Here is a 24,931-nt window from a genome sequence, read left to right as displayed (position 1 = left end):
GTCTCTGTTATTGTATAATGCAATATTGATTCTATATATTGGCAGACTCACTGCAGTGCCAAAATGCAATTTACCTTGGCTTCCCAAAATAATCATCCTGGTAGAAATTGATGGTTCAGCATGTCAGGACACCAGTATGCACAGATTGGTGTAATCACAGTGCATGATATTTGAGCCACAACTACTGAGGCAGAGCAGACCGCGTAATGCAATCAAATCATTCAGCAATCTCAAATGTATTTGCTCAGACTGATTTGAGGTGATTGATGATTTTAAAGGTATTGCAATATTGCATCTTAAGAGTCCAATTTGTTGATCCTCCAAGGAAGTGCAGCATGCACATTTAGAAGAAACTTTGGAACTGAACAAGACTGAGCAAATGGTATAATTTAGAAAGTTGGCCACTTGTGGTATTGACTGATTGTTATGTAATTTTATTATCATTCACTTTTAAGTTTCGATTTTAAATTGAGAGTAACAGGGTTTTTTGGATGTTATTTGCAAATATCCAGAATCCTTGAATCTCTACAGTGTGAAAAGAGGTCATTCAGCCCATTAAGTTTAGACAAGCCCATTGAGTTTAGACCAGCCCTCCGAACTAGCCTACTACCCCATCCCTGTAGCTCCACAGCTCCCAAGGCTAAATCATCTAGCCTGCACATTCTTAATCGTTATGGACGATTTAGCATGGCCAATCCACCTAATCTGCACATCTTTGGGAGGAAACTGGACCACTTGACAGAAACCTATGCAGACCAAGGGAGAAAGTTACCCAAGATTGGAAATCCAATCCAGGTCCCTGGTGATGTAAGGCAGCAGTGCTAACCACTCAGACACTCTGCTAGTCTGTGGGCATGATGGTTTATTTTAAAACCATTTTCAGCATTGCTTTTGCAACCTAATAATTGTTTATTTAGGATTTTACAACCTAGCAAGGTACACAGTTGTACCTCCAGTACATGGCCTGTCCATTTAGCAGAAGAATCCCAAGAGCTCATGATATTTTGGATGCCATTTGAATCATACTGGTTTTATTTTTGGTTATAATTTCAGCTTTCAGTTCAAATATATTCTAGCAGCAAATGGATAGGAATATATGGATATGCTGAACATGTTGTATTCTTTAGGCAAAACCTTGACGACTGCAAAATCACAAACTCAGGAAAGATATGAAACTTGAATCTAGTCCATTTTCTGTAGCAGTGCTTCCCAAACCTTTTCACACTGTGACTTGATTTTGAGACTTGAAAATTATCATGAGCCATGGAGGGAGTGGAGAAGTCCTAGGAGATTTGAGTAGGGGGTCACTATTTCTACTTTGGCATGCAAGACCTCAGATCTCAGTTTGCAACCCTACTTGGTATTCTGGCTCTCACTTTGCAAAGCCCTCTTCTTTTGAAATCTGCGGATTCCACATTGTATATCTAAACTCCTGTTATAATGCTGGGCCATTTACCTTTATTACCTTGTCCAGAAGACCATTCCAAGTCTCAATCATTCTTGCCTAAACAAGTGCTACCTTCTGGGCTTAGCATTTTTACTGTTTTGTAAGTATGATACAACAGAACCTACGCTTTTGATTTAATTTTAATTTAAAATTGCACTCTCAATTATCTATCTTCTGTCTGTATTCTATGCCTTATTTTAAGGCTAAAGACTGAGGAAGATATGCATTTGTTTTACTGATAATCTGTATTATTTCCCAGTGCAGCCTTGACACTTTTTTTAATTGTCGAGTTTCCTCCACTCCTGCCTATCATGAGCCATGGAGGGAGTGGAGAAGTCCTAGGAGATTTGAGTAGGGGGGTCACTATTTCTACTTTGACATGCTTGAGTGAGCTTAACTTTCATTACAAAACACCATAGTTATATGTTCCATTTATTTTATGGATTATGTTGATGAGGTGACTCTGTCAGAGATGGGATGGTAATCTAGTGTTTCAAATGGAAACCTCTCATCACTGTGTTCTCTTGGGGAGAAATATGTCTTTGGTGTTGCATTGTTCTTTTCTCTTAGACTTTTTAGAACTTTATTTCTGACATTTTCATTATTCAGTTTCAGTCCTTGTAAATTGGTTGGTTTCTTTTTCATTTTACACTTTCTCTTTTTCTTTGTCTTTTTGCTTTGTTTGGCCTCTCACTGCAATGTTTTGATTAACTTCCTTTTATTTCTTTACTGAGACAGTCTTGTATATCATCAAATAATTTACTGCTTTCTTTTTGAGTGCGCTTGAGGCCATTCAACCCATTCATGACCTCCTATGGAGTAACTGCCATTTGAATCCTTATTCACCCAATCTTTATTTTTCCAACACGACTATAAATCCTTGATAATCTTTCCGTTTTCCAATCTAAAACTTCAGCTATTTGAAGTAAGTACCTTTTTCTCTTTCCAGATGTTTGTACTTCTGTTTGATTTATAACAGTTACAGTTTTTCTTCCAATTTTAGTTCAACATTTTAACTTTAACAGAAAGGTAAATAATAATAGAATTGACTAGGTCCAACATGCAACAGGTTTGTTTCAAAACATTAACAGTAAAATGTGAAAACTGGAATAAATTTGTAAAAATCAAATCAGTGGATCTCTATAAACTACTGAAAATGTGTTACATCTTTATGTAAAAGTTAGTAGATTGTGCAGAATCTATACAATTTATAATGGCTTCTGCTATAACACGGTAGTTCTGTTCTTATGCAATCCTGTATTATAAGAAAATCACGTAATAGCAGCACCATTTAAACTAATGGGGCTGGAATTGTGTTGTATCCAATGCACACTTTAAAAGTTCGCACTTCAGTAAAGGTGTCCCTAATTCGTCAATCACGTTACAGTGAACTTGCACTAACGAAATGTGCATTATAGCAGAACAGCCTGTACTTGAATGAAATTTAATAATTATAACACAATCTGTGTGAAGATGTTGAAAGGTTTGCTTTGAATTAATCTTTTGTTTAATTTAAAAATATTTCAACTTCTAGCTAAGAAACGAGTTAAGGTTTAAATTTTTTTCTGTTTTAAAAGTCATCCACTCAGTGCGAACAAGTGTTATGTTTCCTGTAGAGATTGACAACTTTAACCTGATCTGAATGCCATATCCAAATTTAAGAAATTGACAAGATATCAAGTTTGAAGACCTTCAGTGCAACAAACCAACTAAAAGCAAAATTGATGAAATTGTACTTGGGCGGCACAGTGGTTCAGTGGTTAACACTGCTGCCTCACAGTACCAGGGACCCGGGTTCAATTCGACCCTTGAGTGCCTGTGCAAACTCCACACAGTCATTCTCCTCTGTCTTCTTGGGTTTCCTCCGGGTGCTCTGGTTTCCTCCCACAGCCAAAAAGATGTGCAGATTAGGGTGGAGTGGCTATGCTAAATTGTCCATAGTGTCTAGGGATGTGCAGGTTAGGTGGATTAGCCATGGGAAATACAGGGTACAGGGATAGGGTAGGGGGTGAGTCTGCGCAGGATACTCTAAATTTGCCAAAAGAAATTTCCCTCTGTTTCATGAATTTCTGAACTGTTATCCAGTAGTTTTGCCCACTCCAGCAATTTCTTCTGTGAAAGTAGCTAGGATAGATTTTCCAGGGTCTTTAGATTATCAGGGGATGTGTCTCTTTGAGTAGAAACTCTCTTCCCTCCTGCATTCTGGCTGATAGCTTGCAGAGGGCCATTCACCTTCTCCACTTTGTTGACCATCGCAGCTGTAGCAGAGCCAGCATGTCTTCATGAAGGAGAAATCATGCCTGACATATTTTTGAATTCTTTGAGGAGGTAAGAAGCAGAGCAGATAACGTTGGCTGTAGATATTCAGAAGAGTCATTCCAGACTTGAAGCATTAACTCTGTTTCTCACTCCGCAGGTGCTGGCAGACATGCTGAGTTTCGCCAATATTCTATGTTTGTTTCAAATTTACAGCACCCACAGTATTTTGCTTTTATCCTTGACTGCCTGTTCTATTGATTCAGCATAATGCACATGGTTCTGTAGCGCTACAACAATAACAAGTTGTATTTTAGTTGTTCCTTTTACGTGAATAAACCACCCAAGCACTTCACTTTAAGAGATGTAAATCTTCACATAAAAATCTCCTCTTACCCAAGATCAGCAAAATAAGTTTAGCTGATAAATGTTTTCATCGTTTTTTTTGTAGAATTTTGCTGTGTGATAAATTACTGCTATTTTTAAAATTCATAGTTTATAGACATTCATTGTGAGGTCCTTTCAGTCATTAAAGGTAGTTCTTCTATGGTGTGATGCTTATGTTCTTCTGTAACCCCTCATTATAGAACAATCACGCTTTATAAACGGGGCTTAAAGTGTTGGTGATGGATTGTGTTACAGCTGTACATGTTTTAAAAGTTCGGACATTTGAAACAGTGTCCCCAATTCGTCTAATGCGTTACAGCGAATTCCTGTTAATGAAACATGCATAATAGCTGAATAGCCTGTATTATATAGCATTATATAAGCATAACTTGTATTTTTGTTTCTGGCTGTCAAACCAAAGAATTTGTGTTTTGTTATTTTGGTCTGGGAGCCTTTACTGACTTGCTATTTTTATTTCTTGAATCTTTGTAAATGCAAGATTTTCAAATTACGTTGTGAGCTATTGCTGAAAAAAGATGATGGTGCTGTTTGCTTTATCAAACTGGCATTTAAACTAAAAGATATTACATTTGATTGGTTTCATTTTTACAAGTGTTTTATCAACAGCTGGTGAATTAACATTGGTCTGTGTTTATGCATTCCCTGCAAAAGCACAAACTTAGTGATCAGATGCCATAATCTTTCTTCCAACTTAATTATGGGTATCATTATAACATAGTGGTTGGTGAAGTAAATTTGTTTGTGAAATTCAAAATAAGCTAGTATTCAATTATCAAGAGTAGAAAAACTTTCTTTTACTGTTTTCCTCCATTTTAGTTCTTTTAAAATTTCTCTTCTTTGTAAGCATTCAAAGGAAAACAATGCAAAACCGCAGTTAAAACCAGGGAAATGGGACTTTCTTTTGGCTCTTTGAAAGAGGAACCACGCAGACTGACTGACTGCTTGTGATGCTGTATGATTCCATGAGATGTTATTCATTGGAACTTTCACATTCTGTCAAATGTTTGAAGTTTTTCAATATCAAAATCAGTTAGCAAATGGTCATCAACTGAATGTTGTAGATTGTGCATGTGTTTATAATGGTGTTGAACCAGATGCCAATTTATAAGAGGCACCATTACCGAATTAGTGCAGACCCATGCTTATAGAATCATAGAGCCCCTGCAGTACATGTTTAAGGAAGATTTTTACACACTATGGTGAAAGCGCATGAGGTTGGGACAAATTGGATAGCTCCTTCAGAAATTTAGAATATGCAGTGGTATGCATTCTGATGTAAGTTGAGGTCTCTGTGTAGACAGGAGTTGGTACAAATTTTAATTTGCTGCAGGTTAAGACAGCTGTTTCATGAATATACTTCTATTCACATTTTTATGTATTGAGAACATACTTACTCAAAGTTGTTACTTAATCTATGTCCCCAAGCTGAATTTTTTTACCTGGCACACGAGAACAAAGTTTGACTATTCCAACAATAGTCCAATTTTACTACCTTTAGTTTTGTGTGCTGATATCAGCTTGGTGATGTTGCTTGTTGATATTCTATTCAAATAATGGATCCTGTGTGTTGCTGGTTGGAGTTTAAACTCATTAAAATGACCCTAACATTTATCAGGGCCCCCAGCTTTGAATATATGGACACCTAACTTGGGGAAAGCCAGTTATGATGGGCCAGTGTTACAAATGGCCTTAATACAATAACCTAGCTGATTACAAAACAAATGCCCAACTAAAGCTCCTCCTTTTTATTAGAGCTAGCTGCTGAAGTTATGCCAACCTACTTTTAAATGTATGCCAACTGACATACTGTATCATGTTTTCTGTATACTTTGAAACATTTTATGAAAACCTATTGTAAATGAACAGCAGTTGTAAATGGTGGTGAAGCAAACCAGCCAAAAAACAAAATGAGCTAAGTCCCGGGTGGGCCATCTGCAAGAGTACCTGCCATAATGGAAAGAAGCAGATTCCAAACCACATGAGCTGCTGACTTGCAAATGTATCAATGTTGGGTCTGGTTTTTCAAGACTTTCCAAAGTCGAGCAGGTAGTTGGCAAAGAATATGCTAAGTCATGCATCACACTCCAGTAATGATGCCTTTATAGAAACTAGCTATACAAAGATTCCTTTGAAATTACTGTACAAAACCAATGTGCAGGAGGTGCAGTAAATTATTCATGAAATGTGAGCTGGGGCATATTTTATGGTGATGCTGTAATCTTTCTGTCCCTCTACAGTAAATGGGTCAGTAACCTTGTGTCATTAGTGCAATTATTTGCAACAGATGTTGAGTTATACTCCCATCTTTGACAGAATGTGTTTGTAACTCCTGTGTCTTTTAGAAAAAAGCAGGCTTTTCTTCATACAAACATAACCACAATTCATAGAAATCAAATCAGGCTGTCTTGGGAATTTTTTTAAAGAAGTACCTTTGGCACAGTCAGTGACATAAAAGGTTATTTACACTGACTGCCTTGTAAAGAGTACAGATTGTAAACTTTTGGGTGTATGTTGACGTCAGATTTAATGACAGACTTGAACTCCACTGGCGCCAGGATTTGCTTAAATAGATTATTGAGTAAATTATAGATTTTAAAATGTTAAAGGTGACAGTCTTTAAGAGTTTAGATTTAGTATAAAGTTCTTTGCTTACATTAGGTAAAGGTAACTTGTTTAAAGGATAAGTCACTAAACTGAAAGATTGCAACCATTGGTGGATCATTTCTAAAGAAAAAAAACTTGCTAATTTCAGCAATAGTTATATTAGAATCTGGTACTTAACTAGTCATCTCTCCATCTTGAATCAGACCTTTATGGAATGCCTACTGTTTGCTTACAGGTTTGTTAGAGGCTTTACAGTGAGCAGCTGGAAGCGATGTCCGTTTAATTCTTAACGCTGAATATTCCAGCTAGGTTCCACTATGTGAGCTGATTTAGACAGATTCTTTACTCTGAGTAATGGGCTTGAACTTTCTTCAAACTTGTGACATGATAATATTGCTTTATCAAGAGACAATATTATTAGTAAAACTTCAGGTAAAATTGGAATGAGTGATTTACACTATAAACTGTGTTACACCAAAGTTAGCTTCTTAGCACATCTGTTGCCATTGACCTTTGCAAACTTGATGATAGTTTTTATCTTGAGAGCATGTATATGTCTTCGATGTTGCACTTATGCCATTATTTGTGCCACAACTGACCAGACTGAAAAACAACTATGTGAGCGACATAGTAATTACTTAAGATTCCATATATCTGGCATTAAAAATGGTTTTGACCTTTCCTTATTTAACATAGATGACTTATTCAGCAAGAAAGGATAAGGAGGTAGATGAATGTTGAAGGCAGGGTCGACTTACTGAAACAATGGCTTCAGTATTACACAACTTCTTATCAAAAACAACCTAATACTGGAATGATATCTTGCACATTTGATGATCTAATGTTTGGACTGCTTAAAGCTTGGACAGATTGGGGAATGTTCTACAGTATGCCACTAATAAAAGTGGCAAGGATTGTAGTGGTCTGCTACAAAATGCATGATTTTGAAGCAAGTGGCATGCAAGAAGCAAATGCCTTTAATTTAACAAATGTCTTTGTAACTGGATGATGCTGGATCCATAGATTGTGGTCTCTTGGAGAAACGCGTGTTGCCAATGACAAAAGGCCTGAATCGCCAACTGAATCTACGACCCTTCCTCCCATCTGCATCACAAACCCAAGTTTCACCAGTAGACTACACATACATCGGGTGTATGGAGAAAGATTTCTGTGGAATGATCAGCTGTGTGAGATGAGTACAAAGAAGGACAGGCCTGATCTAAGCAAACAATTAATCTTTTGTGAAATACAGCATTGAAATAGCAGACAATAAGTAAGATCAGTGAATATAAAGATTAAAACATGAAGCAGTAAACTGTCAGAGAAAAACTGACTTTGAGACTTCAACTAGAAATTGATTTATGTACTGTTTGGAGGAAAGCGCAAGCTTCATATCTTTCCATATTCTGTAGATTAAGATGTATACAGATGGTAGAGATGACCTGTTATAGTCTTTAAAGATTTGTTAAACTATAATGTATTTTCTTAAAAGCTAAGTAGGTTAATGTCAGAAATTTATGCATCGCTTTGCATTATGTTATCTATTGCCGGTTATTTCTACAGCTGTATGGTATGCCATTGCTTTCTTGGCCATGTTATTGACCTCAATATGTTGTAGGAGAAACAACATTACTGCTTATTTTGTGTAAAACCCGAACATTTCAGGACATTAGAGTGCTATAGTGGCTTAAAAAAACTCTGCAATCAACTGTTGCCTTTTTATATGCTTACGTTGTTGTTTGAGCTAGTGGAACCCAATTGCTGTAAAATACTATAATGATCCACCAAAGTTCATCATAAAACATTAAAAAATGCAATAAAACACCAATGTTAAGGTGCAAGCAATGCAGGTTCATTTAAAAAAAATACAAGAGGAAGTAGTCAATTTGTTTGTTTGAATCTGCTTTGCCATTTTCCGTTCGTTAATCTGATCAGGGGTCAACTCTATTTTCTTACCTCTTTGCCATAACCATTGACTCCCTTGTTAATCCGCAATCTGTCAAACTAAGCCTTGAAAATATTCAATGACCCAGCCTCCACTGTTCTCTGGGTAGATCATTCTAGCCTCATGAGGTGACCAATGAATAAACTACTAAACCTTCTCTGTACGGACTCCAATGCAATTCTATCCATCCTTTAAAAAGGAGACCAGAACTCAGTGCAGTACTTTTAGATGTGGTGTCGATTTGAAGAGTTCTAAAGCTGATGAGTTGGAGCAAAATTTCCCTATTTTTATATTCTCCCTCTCCTGCAATAAAGGTCAACATTTCATTTGCCTTCCTAATTATTTGCTACGCCAGCGTGCAATCTTATTATGATTTTATACAAGTCATTCAGATCTTTCTGTACCGCAGCATTCTGCAATATCTTCATTTCAATAATTTTCTACCTTTCAATTCTTTCCACTGAAATGGACAACCTCATTTTTCAACATCACAACCACAGACCAGGCATTTCCTTCAAGCTGTGGACTGAGAATTTGTATAAGCTTGTACGTAGCCCCCTTGTAATTTTTGAATGTTTGTTTAAAAATAGCCATTTGCACAGCTTTGTTTTAAACCAAATAAAAAGGTTAGCTTATTGCACAAGTATTGCTGAAACTTACTAACATAAATATTGCTGAGTAAAAGTGATAAATTGTCAGTTAAACTAATCCGCAAGGATTTAAAGTAAATAAGGATAAGAATTATGAAGATGAAACATCTTAAATATGATTTTTTTGAAACGAATTGGTTGAAACTTCAAATCACATTCAGCAGCAGCAGTGGTTCTTGTAGTGCTGTCACGAGTGGACTCAGTAAATTGTACCCCATTCTTCCAAATCTGGAGAAAACCTCCAGAGTGATTCATATTTAACTGAATCCAAAAGCATGGAAGTTGAGCTTGGAGCTATGTTTGGAAAAAGTAGCTGAGCCATGGTTCAGAATCATTAATGCAACGCACTTATGATCTTGGTGATGGGGATTGGGTGTTATTTCAGAGCTCCAGGTAAAGATTCACACTTATTATTGATTGATCATTCTTGTGTGAGTTTGCAGTGTTCGGTTCCAAAGCTTTAATTTGAAGAGAGCCCTAATCTTAGGAAAAGATGGAGCATACTCTTCAGAAGAGGTGATAAACTTAATTGGCTATTCTACTGGTTTATCCTTGAACCGAGAAGGATCAGGAACCAAACTCCATTTTCTGTAATCAAGAAACAGCAAAAATGTACAACTCGGTACCAAAAAAAAGGCCCAGGAGAAAATTGGTTGAAATTGAGATGTGCAGCTGGTTAGTCCAGGTAGCAACTGACCAGTAATTAAGGAAACACAAATGAGCCTTCGTGGGAGGAATGCTTTTTTTTCTGTTATTTATTACAGAATTATAGAAAACGTTAAGCTCTGCAAGAACTATCCTGCTCGGGCAAGTAATATGCAAAATAGTACAACTTCTTGATTTTTGCATTGACCTTGTATCAATAGAGGGCTCATCAATTTTGTCTGCCAGAAGTTGGAAAGCGCAAGTGATCTTATGCAAAGAACGCAGCATCCAATTTGGATCACAAGGGTGTCCTAGCGTTGTACACAAGCTAAATCTATTCACATTTTGGGTAAATTCCTAAGAGTAATAGTAAGCAGCACCATTGAATATCTCATACAGACCCCAAATTCATACTGCAAAGCTCCCAGTGATTTAACAATAGTATCATAATTGATGTATAATGTTGTTTGATTTTGCTGCATTTGAAAGAGTAAAAGTGATCAGAGGTTCAGTGTTTTATTTTTAAACAAAATGTTATGATAAAGCCAAAGAAGGAATTATTAATCCTGAGAATGCATTTTGTATGTATAATTTAAGTCCAGTTCAACAACCAAAGAAATAATGGGAAATAATGTAAAATTTCTCTCTTCAACATTTTGATTGAAAAGTCTTTTTTTCTATGAAAGTCTCTAAATAAATCAGTCATTTTGTTCAAATGTTGCACATAAATTAGACCGATACTTTGTTAGCTCATTTTTTGTGTTGGCGATGGAATGAAATTTTTGTGGTGGTGATGGATTTCCACTGGTTTAGAACATTTGCATTGTTAACAGTTTGTACTCTACAGTAATTGGATATAATTGATGTACCCTTTTTGAAGCATATTAATGACTATGGATAATTTCAGCTTAATTTTTACTTTTATTTTGACATTGATATTGTAGCCTACTGATTCAATACAGAATAGATTTTTGGATGGCAATTATTTTTGCTCATTGTAACTATTAGGTCAATATCATCACCCTTTTTGATTAGTAACTTGCCAGTTATTAAGTTCCATATGTCAGATGAACCTTTTAAGTGAAGCAGACTCTACAGTGCAGTGTTCAGTTGTTTTGTGTTCAATTATAGGAGCTTATTTTCTGTTGGTGCTCACTATTTTTCGCAGAATCACTGAATTGTTCAAGTACAGCAGGAAGCCATTTGGTCTGTGTATCTCTATCAATGCTGAGCATTTTAAAATGGTTCTAATCGTCTTTTCTTTCTCCTGTTACCTTGAACAGTATTTCTATTTAAAATCATTGTGTGCTCTTAAATGCCCCAATTGAACCAGAGTCCACAACAACTCCATAGTGCATTCTGTACCCTACCTATGCACCTTGTGTTAAAAACAAGTTTTTCACATCTGTATTTCCTGCTTTTGCAAACTGCATTCCTGTTCCATTTACAAGTGGGAACAGTTTTTCCTCCCTATCCAGTCTGTCTAAACCCCTCATGATTTTGAAAACTTCTTTCAAATCTCTCCTCAGCCTTCTCCATTTTTTCCTCTTAACTGTTGTCTCATCCTTGGGACCATTTTTGTAAACTCTTCTGTACTTTCTGCCATGCATTCACATGTTATAATATGGCACCCTGATATTCCAGGTCCTTCCAGGATATTCTAGCTGAGGGTGACTGGTCAGACGCATTCTAACCTCCCCACATTTATAATCTCTACCTGTATTGATGAAACCTAGAATACTCTTTTACACTTCACCTGCTGTCTTTACCTGTCCTGCCACTCCTTCACATTGGAATAATTTATTTGATTTTGACGCTGGCTTCACTTATCCTTTGTACCAAAGTGCATCACTTCTCATTTTTCCACATTGCCTCCATCTGCACCTATCTGCCCACTCCACTAAACTATTAATGTCCTTTTGAGTTTGACATTGTTCTTCGTGCAGTTCATAATTCTCCCAAGTCTGATGTCACCTGAAAACTCGGATATTCTGCCCTGCATGCCAATAACCAGGAAAAGCAAGGATCCTAATACTTACTCCTGAGGAACTACACCACAAACCTTCCAATCTGAAAAAAATCCATTAACCAATTACCTATCCCTCAGCCAAATTTGTATTCCTATTGCTACTGTTCCTTTTGTATTCAGGTTTGGAACTACAATGTCCCAGTCAATTTGATTGAATAAATAGAACCTTTCTGCGTCCTTGCATAGTAAAGGCACAATTTTCTTTTGTAATTATTTTCCAATATCATTAACTCTGTACAGAAAAGAAATTCATTTGATTATGCTGATTCATGTTATTTCAACAAAACATTTCTTAATATGAAGTGAAATTTTGATCGTCTAACCTAGTAACTGAGGACTCTGGTGGTGGAAAATTAAAATTGTTTAATAATGAGGATGAAACTACAATTGAGAATTATTTCTTAACTAATTAGTGCTGGACAATGTCTTTTTCGTCATTTGCTTCATACAATTCACCCTGACACTTCATTTTTGATACTCATCCATTCTTGTAGCATACAACTGAAACTGCTATTGCTCTAAAACCTCAACAGGATAAAACAGAAGGTTTTTCAGAACTAAACTTTTTTTTACTCTAATTGACCTAGTGCCATTTTCCAAAGCCTTCAATGGCTGAAGTGTTAAACAAAATGTACTGTCCATATTAAAAGGGTTAAATAGAAGACTCTTTCGTGAACTGTTATACACAACATTAAGTGAGAATTAAAATTTCTGATACTTCCATAAATCATGGCAGGCACTTTTTTTTTAGTTTGAGAAATTTAGATTGCCCATTGTTGTAATTTTGCAGTGTCGTCTCACAGATTATGTATCGTGTCACACATTTCGAGAACTTTTTCAGTTTATAGGTTTGGTACACTGAAAAAAAAGATTTTGTTCATTCTTCAGAAAACAGAAGTGTAAGGAAGTGCCACAGTCATTTAAAGAAATGTATTGCTGCTTCCCTCAATTGAAACCAACGTTTGTTTGTGAAAGGTTAGGGAGTTGATGGAAATGTGGATATTCAAGGCCATTGTTTAAGCAGATGCTGTTGAAAAGATGTGTTTTCAGACAAGTGGAGGGTTATTTTTGTTTGAGTAAGTGAAGCCGTTTCTCACCCTGTACCCTTTTCTTTTAAAAAAAAAACCTGATTCTGGACTCAAGTCATATCTTTAGATGATGGAATAATTGGGCAGAAATCTGTAAGGTTTCAGTACTGGTGCAAACCTTAGTATGTACTAATAAAAGTTGGATTTAGGGCTACAATATTATTCTCTTGATTCTGTGTCCACTTGGATGTAGTCATGTCTGCATAGTACATCAATCTTGCCGTTTCTGTCTAAAATTAGTCCAGTATTGTAGTTTTTAAATGTAATTTCTCCTGTTTACTGTATAAGCAAGTCATTTGACTTCACCACTAGTATCAGTGATACATACCAAATATTAGATTAGATTACTTACAGTGTGGAAACAGGCCCTTCGGCCCAACAAGTCCACACCGACCCGCCGAAGTGCAACCCACCAAGACCCATTCCCTTACATTTACCCCTTCACCTAACACTATGGGCAATTTAGCATGGCCAATTCACCTAACCTGCACATCTTTGGATTGTGGAAGGAAACCGGAGCACTCTGAGGAAACCCACGCAGACACGGTGAGAATGTGCAAACTGCACACAGTCACCCGAGGTGGGAACTGAACCCGGGTCTCTGGCGCTGTGAGGCAGCAGTGCTAACCACTGTGCCACCGTATTGCAACAGGGTATATTTTCTCAATTTTGTTTTAAACTCCTAAAACTATAAGATATAGGAAGAGCATAAGGTAATTTGGCCCTTTCGAGTTTGCTTCATTATTCAATTATTGCTGATATGTTTCTCAAGTTCACTGTCTTGCCTTCCCACTGTAAACCATAATCCCCTTACTAATCAAGAAACTAGCTATCTCAGTCTTAAATACATTCAATGACTTGGCCTTTGTAGCCTTCTGCAGCAATGAGTTCCACAGATTCACATCCTGTCGCCAAAGAAGTTTGTCCTTATCTCAGTTCCAAAAGGTCATCCTTTCAGTCTGAGGCTGTGCCCTCTGGTCATAGTCTCTCCTGCTGGTGGAAACATTTCATGTCGATGCTATCCAGGCCTCTCAGTATTCAGTATATTTCAATGAGAGCCCCCCTCATCCTTTTAGACTTTGAGTACATATCCACAGTCCTCAGCCACTCGTCATATGCTAAGTCCTTCATTCCTGCATCATTCTTCTAAACTGCCTCTGGATCCCCTTGAACACCAGCATATCCATCCTTCGATACGGAGCCCAAAATGTCTCCTTAGTGATGGCCACTATTCTCATCTGTGCCCTCTGATTCTCTTGAAGTTTTGTTATGCTATTGGTATCTTCCACTGTGAAGACAAATGCAAAATACCTATTGACTTTCTCTACCATTTCTTTGTTACTTGTGATTGCTTCTCCAGCCTCATTTTCCACCATTCTAATGTCCAAAGTTGCCTCACTCTTAACTATCATAAATCTAAAAAAGATTCTTGCCATCTTCTTTTAAACTATTAGCTAGATCATTCTCATATTTCATCTTCACCCCCACCCCCCTTATTGTGTTTTTAGTTGTTCTATGTTCGTTTTTAATGGCTTCCTAATCCATTGGCTTTCCACTCATCTTCACCACATTTGTATGCTTTCTCTTTTGCTTTTGCACTATCCCTGACTTCTCTTGTCAGCCATGGTTGCCCTGTCCCCTTTGCTTTGTTATTTCTTCCTCCCCTTAGTGTGTTTCTTTCTTCTTGGGTTTTATTTCTGCTGTGTCCCCAGCAATTATCCCCAGAAACCTCTGCAGTTGCTGCTGTACCATCTTGCCTGGCAGGCTCCCCTTCCAATCAACTCTGACCAGCTCCTGCCTTATGTCTTTGTAGTTACCTTTTTGCAACTGTAATACTGTGACATCTGATTACAGCTTCTCCTTTTCAAACTGCAGGATGAATTCTCTCGTGCTATGGTCACTTCCCCCTAGCTGTTCCTTTACCTTAAGCTCCCTAATCAAGTCTTGAATTGCCTGTTGTCTAATAGGCTGTACCACAAGCTCCTCCAAATAAAATAATCTTGGAGACATTTCACAAATTCCTTTTCTTGAGATCTGCTACCAACATAATCTTCCCAGTCCGCCTGCACATTGAAGTTCCATGTGATTGTTCTCAGTGTTGCCTTCTCTATGTCGTGATTTATTTTCTTTCCCACATCCTGACTACTACTAGGGGGCCTGTACATAACTTCCACAAGGGTCTTTTTTCCTTGCTGTTCCTCAGCTCTACCCATAAAGGTTCTTTGTCTTCCAACTTTATATCAATTCTTGCTATAGATTTAATTTCATTTCTTACTAACCAGGCACCCAGCTCTCTGCCCATCTGCCGATCGTTCAACAGGACGTGTATCCTTAGATATTTATTTCTCAGCTCTGATCCCCTTGCAGCCACATCTCTGTAACAACCACAATGTCGTACCTGCTAATGTGAATCTGTGACTAGCTCATTTACCTTGTTTCATATGCTGCAGACGTTTTAGTACCCATTTTACCCTTCTCTGCTGTGCCTGAAGTTTGATTCCTGCCTCTTTCCACATTCTCTCTGTCCTATTACTTGTTCTAGAAACTTCAATAATCTGAGTCCTTTCCCTTTTTAACTTTTTCCATAATTTTTCATGCAACTGAACCCTCTCCCCCACTATTTAGTTTAAAGCCCTATCTGTGCAATTCACCTGGACTCTGGTCCCAGTATGATTCAGGTGGAGCCCCTCCCATAAGAGCACCACCCTCCTTTCCCAGTACTGGTGCCAATGTCCCATGAATTCAGACCATTTCTCCCACATCATTGTTTGTGCCATCCATTTACCTCGTTAATTTTGTAGTCCCTGTGCCAATTTGCTATTGGCTAAAGTAATAATCTAGAGGTTATTACCTTTTTTGGCTCTGCTTTTCAATTTAGCAACTGAGAGAAAGTGAGGACTGCAAATGCTGTAGATCAGGATTGAAAACTGTGGCAATGGAAAAGCGCAGCAGGGGAGTTAATGTTTTGGGGTTAAGCCCTCCATTAGGAATTTAAATTTAGCCCCTAGCTGCTCTCATTCCCTCCAGAACCTTTCTCCTCTTTCTGCCAATATTTGGTACCTACATGGACATGACAACGAGGTCTTTCCCCTCCCATTCCAAATTCCTTTGCAACCCAGATGAGGTATCCTGAACCCGGGCACTAGGCACTCTTTTTTTTTCCTGGCCACAGAAAACAGTATCTCTTCCCCTGATTGTATGATCTTAGAGTACATTTGTTTCCTCGCCCCTTTGCAATGGCTTTCTGGGCCATAGTGCTGTGGTCAGTTTGCTCATCCTTCATTCAGCCCTGCTCTCATTCACACAGAGGTCAATAATCTCAAACTTGTTAGATAAGGTCAAAGGCCAACGCTCCTACAATATGACTTCCTGGATCTCTATGGGTAATATACACACTTATGGGTACACGCTAACAGGACAAAATCACAAATGTGGCAATCCTCACAAAGGAAGAAGTTTGGAGGGTTTTAAAACTAATCAGACAGTGCTTTGGTTGAACAGGCTTGCTCACATTTTCTGCATGGTAAGATGGCTGAAGCCAGATGACCAACAAAAGCTCCATTTCATACAAGGAGAAAATGAGGACTGCAGATGCTGGAGATTTGAGTCAAAAAGTATGGTGCTGGAAAAGCACAGTGGTCAGGCAGCATCCAAGAAGCAGGGGAGGTGACATTTCGAGCAGAAGCCCTTGAATGAGGGGGTGGCCTAATGGGGTTGAGACATAAATGGGAGAGGGGTGGGCTGGGGGAAAAGTAGCTGGGAATGCAATAGTTAGATGGCAATGGATGATGATGGTGATAGCTCAGAAAGGAGGCTGAAGCAGATCATTGAGATGGAGATGGGAGGGCTGAAGAAACTGATGAATTCGACATTGACCCTGTGTGGTTGGAGGGTCCCGAGGCGAAGGATGACCACATGAGGTCAATGTCAATTTCACCAGTTTCCCCATTCCCCTCCCACACCTTATCCTAGATCCAACCTTCCAACTCAGCACCACCCTCTTGAACTGTCCGACCTGTACATCTTCCTTCCCAACGATCTGCTCCACCCTCCTTTCTGAGCTATCACCATCACCTCCCCACATCATCTACCTATCACATTCCCAACTATCTTTATCCCCCTCCCTCCACCAGCAGCACCCTTTCCCAGTTATCTCTCAGCCCCCTTGGGCGACCCCCTCATTCCTAATGATGAGCTTATGTTTGAAACATAGTCTCTGCTGCTTCTTAAATGTTGCCTGACCGGATTTTCCAGCACCACATTTTTTGATTACATTTCATACATAGTGCTGAGTATGACTTGAAGACCTGAGATGTTGACTATCACACTTTGGAGTTACTAGCTGTCAGAAGGAGGAAGTAGTGGTATCTTCTCTGGGCTGCATACATTACTATAATGACCAGTAGCTTGGCAACAGGCAGTAGTGCTGAAAGCAAGAGGTTGCAATATTACTCTGCTTCATGTGCTGTGCTCGAGGCAGAATCTGCCTTGAATGACTTTTGTAGCCACCACCAAATGTTCATGAAATAAAGACACCCAACCGAAATGAATGTTTCCTCAGTTTCTTTTATCTCTCATAGATGTAACACATTGATATAGGCCCAAGAGTAAAGTTAAAAATATCAATAATATAGCATTTAACTTTGCTGTGCTTTTATAAAATCTACTGACTCCTTTAATCAGTTTTATGGTTATAATGTCTCACTGTTCTTTTAAAAAAGTAATCCTTTCTGGTTCTATGCTTCATTGCTTGTCAAAACAGATTGTGTTCGATTTAGATTATTAGTTTTTAATGAGGAATATTATTTCTTAAGCAAATATTTGTTTTAAAGTGTGGTTGAAGACATGATCTTACTGTGTTAATTGTCTTGCAATGGAATGTTACATCTTCTTCACAAACTAATTATTCTGTTATGTTGCTCTTGTAAAACTAGTGTATGAAATTTTGTTTTTGAGGGGTGGCCATGGGGATGGGGCTGTAGTGCTTTGGTGAGGAAGGAAGTGGAATCCTGCGTAATTGAGCCATTAATGTGAATTGTTAATAACCAGTGTAAAATATAAACTCAGATTTTTAGCATAATATTCATCATAATACACAGCTGTGCTTCTTTTAACAATGTGTTTGATTTTGCCATAAATTATAAAAAATGGGAATTAAATTATGCCTGTTAGAGTTGAATAGAATTGTTAGAAGTAACAATAGTTCAATGATCGGAACTAAGTGCAACTTCATTCTTTAAGAACTAACATTTCCTTTTCTTTTGTTCCCTATTCTACTGATGGCGATTTAATAAATGCAGTATACAAGATTCCTTTGTGATTCTCCACTTCAGGTAAGTCCAACATTGCATTCACTGGTATGTTTTTATATTCTTTGCTGGAATATGAGATACAGGACCAAAGCCAAACACATAAAATCATCTGTTTTGAACACTCAAATCTAATTTTAATACACTGGTTCAAGGTATAAAGATGTTTTATTATTGACCTCTTAATTTGTGAGTTGCTGGTCATGTAGCAGGATTGGCATGTGGATCAAAACCTTAAGGTAGACAAATTAGCCTGGAAGGTTATATCAATGTTATTGCAATACTGTATAATACAAAGCTGAATCAATATCTGTTCTTTGAGAATTTTAATGTTGATTCTGTGTGAGATCGTGCCCCTTGATATAGCTTTTAATCTTGACATGTATGGCTGCATTTTTGGCATCATCCAGTTTTTTGTCCTCTCTCAACATGATCCATTTCTCACCCTTGAGGTGACAACAATATAAAAGATGTCAGCTTGATGATACTGCTGTAGTAGATAACGTTCCGCATCAATATGAGAACATATCTTTACTCCTAGTGAACACTATTAACATCAGATTAAAAAGATAACCAGTGACTTGTCAGAGTTTGAAAACTCCAATATCTTTAACTTATCCTATGTCTTCTTTCCTTTTCTATTTCTCTATCTCTTTCTCAATCTATTTTTCATTAACTCTCTCTCAGCCTCTGTTACTTTCTTTCACCCTAGCTTTCCTAATTAAGATGTGGAGGTGCCAGTCTTGGACTTGGGTGGACAAAATAAAAGGAGCAGCACTCTAAAAGCTTGTGGTTTCAGATAAACCTATAGGATTATAACCTGGTGTTGTGTGCTTTTTGGCTTTTTATTAATTAAGAACTAAGAACAGTACAGTACAGGAACAGGCCCTTTGACCCACCAAGATGCGCTGACTAAAACTAAAAGCCTTTTGCCTCGCTATTCTATATCTCTCTCTGTTCCTGTGGTATCTGCTTCAGCCACTACTCTGACGGCACATTCCAGGCACTCACCACCCTCTGTGTTTTTTTTTAAAAAACTTGCCTCTCCCATCACCTTTAAACTTACCTTAAGCCAATGTTCCCTAGTAATTGACATTTCCACTCTTTAAAAAAAGACTCTGACCATCCATTCTATCCATACCCCTCATAATTTTGTAAACTTCTATCAATTCACCCCTCAGCCTTTGACTTTCAAGTGAAAACAAAACAAGTTTGTCCAATCTCTCCTCATACTGACACTTTCCAAACCAGGCAACATCCTGGTAAACCATTTTTGTACTAGCTGTATAAGCCTCCACATCCTTCTGGTTGCATAGCGACCAGAACTATACACAATATTCCAAACATGCCCCAACTGAATTCTATACAGCTGGTACTCTTGTTTGGTTTTATGCCTTGATTAGTCTGTTTGAATATCAAGCTTTGTCCCAGTGAAGAAATCCAATGGAAATGTTTTGATATTTTGTGAACATTCAAGCTTCAACCATTTATATTTCCTTTTACTGTGCAAATCATGACAAAAATGCACTAAGCTCAGAACAATTTTTTAATAGCTTTGAAACTGTGCACTAGAGAAATGTTGGTATTGTAAGCAATCCAGCGCCCGGTCTCAAGTTCAGAATTTAAATTGTCTTGTATGTTTTGAGTTTTATTAGTTTTGACTACGCCTTGTAATAGCTTCCCCCAATGTGCCTCCCTTTTGTGGAGGTGCATGACTTTCAGGATGGTTCTATTAATGATTCTGCATGAACTTGATTATGACAGTTATGTTTCAAATTTGAAAAAAAAATTCTATTAAACAATTATATTAGATGGGCTGCTCTTACAGCAGACACCTCAACTCCTTCGATAAATATCACCAGTGATATCTTTTCAAAATCCTGCAAATCCAAGCAAATTTAGTGCTTCATTCTCAGGCTAGCATCCCTAGTGTTGAGGCACTGGTTACACTCAGCCAGCTGTCTTGAGTGGATCACATTGTTTGCATCCCTGACTAAAGACGTCCAAATCAAGCTCTCTGCATTGGACTTTGTCTTGACAAGCTGTCAGTAGCAAAGGAAACACTTCACTACTCCTTGAAAGTGTTCCTGATAAATTTCAATATTCCCACTAACCTGTGAGAATATCTAGCTCAAGACTGCTCAAACTAGAGAAGATGAAGCTGCAAAGGTACCAATCACTTTGAGCATTTTTCTTAGGCCCAGATGTTTATCAGGCACAAACAGTGGAAGGAATGTATGAAAGCCTGAGCCTCCTACATCACCTACTTCAAATGCCATCTGATCCACTGGAGCAGAGTGCGCAAATGCAGCAGTGAATGATTTGAGCCACATCAGAACACACAACACCAGCATGGAAGAAAATCATCTTCAATCCTTAGAGACTGCCCAAGAAAGAAATGCTGTCATGACCACAGTATGGTAAAGCTTTAATGTTCATATTAACTGTAGAACATAGAACAGTACAGCACAGTGAAAGCCCTTTTAGACCACCATGTCCTGTGCCAACCATGATGTTATTCTAAACTAATCCCATCAGCCTGCACCTGCTTCATATCTCTCCATTCTCTGCCTGATCATGTGTCTAAGTGCCTCAGACTTTGCAATTTGTATCTGCTTCTACCACTTTCCTTGGCAGTGTATTCCAGGCACTTACCAATCTGTGTATTTAAAAAAAAACTTTCCTTGCACATTTCCTTTAAACTTTCCCCCTCTCACTTTATACCTATGCCCCTTAACATTTGACATTTCCACCCTGGAAGGGGACTCAGAGTATCCGACCTATCCATACCCCTCATAATTTCATATACTTCTCAGGTCGCTCCCTCAGTCTCTGATGCGCTAGAGAAAACCATCTAAGTTTATCCACTCCACTCCACTCCAAGCAACATCCTGGTAAACCTCTTCTGCACTCTCTCCAAAGCCTCCACATAATTCCTATTGTGTGGTGAGCAGAAATGTGCACAGTACTTCAAATATGACCTGACCAAAGGCTTATGCAGTTGCATGACTGGCCAACTTTTATACTCAGAATGGTCACTGACCTCCAGTCAGGTACACCCCTCCACATTACTCTCTATGGCCAAGCCAATTTTGTATTCAACTTGCCATCACTATGGATTCCATACAATTTGGTCTTCTGGACCAATCTCCCATGAGGGCCCTTGTCAAATGCTTTAGTAAAGTCCATGTAGGCAACGCCCATTGCTCTATCCTCCTCCGCCATCTTTGTCACTTTGTCAAAAAAAGCTCATTTTTGAAACAAGTTCTCCCTTGCATAAAGCCATTTTTACTATCCCGAATGAGTCCATTTTTCTCCAAATGCAATTAAATCCTGTCCCTAAGAACCTTCTCCAATAATTTCCCTGCCACTGACATAAGACTGGCCTATCTATAATTTCCTGGATTATCCCTGTTGTGCTTCTTGAACAAAGGAACAACATTAGCTATTCTCCAGTCCTTGGGACTTTGTCTGTGGACAAAGAGGATGCAAGATCTCTGCCAAGGCCTCAGCAATCTCTTCCCTTGCCTCCTGTGCTAGAAGCCATCAGTCCCTGAGGACTTATCTACCTTAGTGTTTTTCAAGACACCCAACTCCATCTCCTCCTCAATATCAACTCGTCAAGAGTATCAACAAACCACCCTCTAAACTTAACACCATTCATGTCTTTGTCCTTGCTGAATACCAATGTGAAGTACTTATTAAAGACTTCTTCTGGCCCACTTCTTCTAGCTACACACACACACACACATTCTCTCCTTTGTCCTTGAGTGGACCTACCCCTGCTCTAGTTACCCTTTGCTCCTAAAATGTGTATAAAATTCCTTGGGATTCTTCTTATTCCTAATTTATGGCTCCTTCTAGCCTTCCTTTTTTTAACTTTCTTTCCTACTTCCTTTATACTCCAAGGACCTTGTTTGATTTCTGTTTTCTAACTCTTACATATGCATCCTTTCTCTTTTTAACTAAACTTAGAACATCTATTATCATCCAGAATTACTGAATTTTACCATCCTTCTCTTGCATCCTCACAGGAGCATGCTGGTCTTGAACTCATCAACTGGCTTTTAAAAGACTCCTACATGTCAGATGTGGATTTACCTTCAAACAGCTACCCCCAGTCCAATTTTCCCGTTCCTGCTTAATACTGTTGTAATTAGCACTTTTATCTGAGGACCAGTCTTATCCTTTTCCATAAGTATCTTAAAATTTAAAATATTATGATTATTGTTCCCAAAATGCTCCCCCATTGAAACTTCAATTACCGGACCAGACTCATTTCCTAATACAATGTTTAATTTGGTCCCTCCCTAGTTGGACTATCAACATATTGTTTCAATGATCCTCACCAGATGTACCCAAAAACGTCTGCCCCATCTAAGCTGCTGGCATGAGGGAGTCCTAGTGAATACTGGGGGAATGAAAATCATCATCTGCCACAACCCTGTTGTTACATCTTGCCATGGCCTGCTTACATTTCTGTTCCTCTAATTCCTACTGGCTATTTAGAGGCCTATAGTGATTGCTATTTTTATTCCTAAGTGCTTCCATATTGGCTCACAAGATGAGCCCTCCAAGATGTGCTTACTTAGTCCAGCTGTGACATTCTCCTTTTAATCAGTCTTGCAACTCCCCCAATACTTTGGCACTGGGTTCTGCTATAACACGATAGTTCCGTTCTTGTGCAATTCTGTGTTATAAGAAAATCACATAATAGCAGCACCATTTAAACTAATGGGGCCAGAATCGTGTTCTAGCCGATACGCGCTTTAAAACTTCATGCTTTAGAAACAGTGTTCCCAATTCACCAATTAGGTTACAGCGAATTATAGCAGATTGACCTATACATCCCTCTCTCTATCACACCTAAAACATCTAAACTCTGGAACGTTGAGCTGACTGTAATTCCCATGCTACTAAATTGCAGCACTCTCAGAAAATTGGACATTTGGAAAATGACATTTCATAACCAAAAGTGAGAATCTGTAATATGAAATAAAATAGTCCTTGAATTATTCAGGTGCAGCAATTAAATGATCCTGTTGATAATCTGGTCATTAACATGCAAACAAATTTTAGTTTAAAAAGACACATGAGGTATGATTTAAGAATTCTAAAAGCAGAATTCAGATAGGAATTTTATAAAATTGTGATAAATAATCATTTTTTTAAAAATTTCCTTTTGATTCATGACACATGAATGTTGCTGGCAAGGCAATCATTCATTGCATGATTTGGAGGAGCTACTGTTGGACTGGGATCGACCAAGTTAAAAATCACACAACACCAAGTTTATAGTCCACCAGGTTTATTTGAAGCTTTCAAATCATTTCTTCTTCATCAGGTGATTGTGAAGCAGGGTCATAAGAAACAGAATTTATAGCAAAAGATCACAGTGTCATGCAGCTGAAATGATATATTGAACAAACCTAGACTGCTGTTAATTCTTTTAAAATGTGTTTGTTAGTTTCGTTTCTTTATAATGTAAATCCCAGGACAACTTTAAAGTCACATTCTCAAGATAACTTAAAGTTCTATAACAAAAGGTGCTATCTTAGCTCAGACAATGCATTAAAGGTGTGAGGTTAAAGCCTGTCTATATCCCAATCTTGAGTCAGTGTGGTTCTATTTCTAATGTGAAATTTACACGATATTACATGGATTGACTGCCTGTAGGTTATGTATTTTTTGAGCAAAATGGGATGTATATGCAAATATAAATTCACCCCATACACTTTGTGTGTGTGTGTGTATACGCGTGTGAGAGTGTGTGTTTATGTGTGTGCAAGCTTGGTGAAGTGGGTGTGATGGGGTATAATTCTATGAGGGGGTGCATGCTTGGGGTGTGATGGGTATATGTGCGTATGTGAGAGAGGGTCTGCGTGAGTGTAAGTATGTAAGAGAATGTGTGTGTGTGTTTGTGTGAGAGTTTGTGCAATGGGGTCAGCTGTAGTATGACATGAACCCAAGGTCCCACTTGAGGCCATTCTCATGGGTATCGAACTTGGCTATAAGCATCTGCTCGGTCACTTTGCGTTGTTGCCTGTACCGAAGTCCACCTTGGAGGATGGTCACCCGAAGGTCCGAGGCCGAATGTCCCTGATGGCTGAAGTGTTCCCCAACTGGGTGGGAACACCCATGCCTAGTGATTGTTGTGCAGTGTCCATTCATCCATTGTCATAGCGTCTGCTGGGTCTCATCAATGTACCATGCCTCAGGGTATCCTTGCCTGCAGCATATGAGATAGATAACGTTGGCCAAGTCTCATGAGTACCTGCTGTGTACATGGTGGGTTGTGTTCGCACGTAAAATGGTGGTATCCATATCAACACTGACACGTCTTCTAGTGGTTGTCGTGACAGGGTTGTATGGAGTTGCGGTTGATGATGTCCTGAAGGCTGGTCAGTTTGCTGTGAACAATGATCTGTTTAAGGTTTGGTGGTTGTTTAAAGGCAAGAAGTGGAGGCATAAGGAAGGTCTTGGTGAGATGCTCATCTTCATCAATAATGTGTTGCAGGCTGCTAAGAAAATGGCACAGTTTCTCGGGCCC

At 38.4% G+C, this 24,931-nt stretch overlaps 1 protein-coding gene across 11 annotated transcripts in view; it reads left to right on the top strand.

The window, feature by feature from the left end:
• The window catches only part of LOC140463477 (arginyl-tRNA--protein transferase 1), a 219,889-nt gene that overhangs the window by 65,336 nt on the left and 129,622 nt on the right, over window positions 1–24,931 (top strand). For 8 of the 11 annotated variants that reach the window (XM_072557481.1, XM_072557479.1, XM_072557487.1 and 5 more), the window contains one exon: window positions 18,373–18,405. The exons of the other annotated variants lie outside the window; for them this stretch is intronic. In XM_072557481.1, coding sequence (XP_072413582.1) covers window positions 18,373–18,405 — 33 coding nt within the window. The remainder of the gene's footprint in view (window positions 1–18,372; window positions 18,406–24,931) is intronic. 11 annotated transcript variants of the gene reach the window in all.

Source organism: Chiloscyllium punctatum, chromosome 38, assembly GCF_047496795.1.
Source record: "Chiloscyllium punctatum isolate Juve2018m chromosome 38, sChiPun1.3, whole genome shotgun sequence".
NCBI classification, from domain to species: Eukaryota; Metazoa; Chordata; class Chondrichthyes; order Orectolobiformes; family Hemiscylliidae; genus Chiloscyllium; species Chiloscyllium punctatum.
The sequence above is the reverse complement of the archived record's forward strand: the minus strand, read 5'-3'. Positions and strand labels throughout refer to the sequence as shown.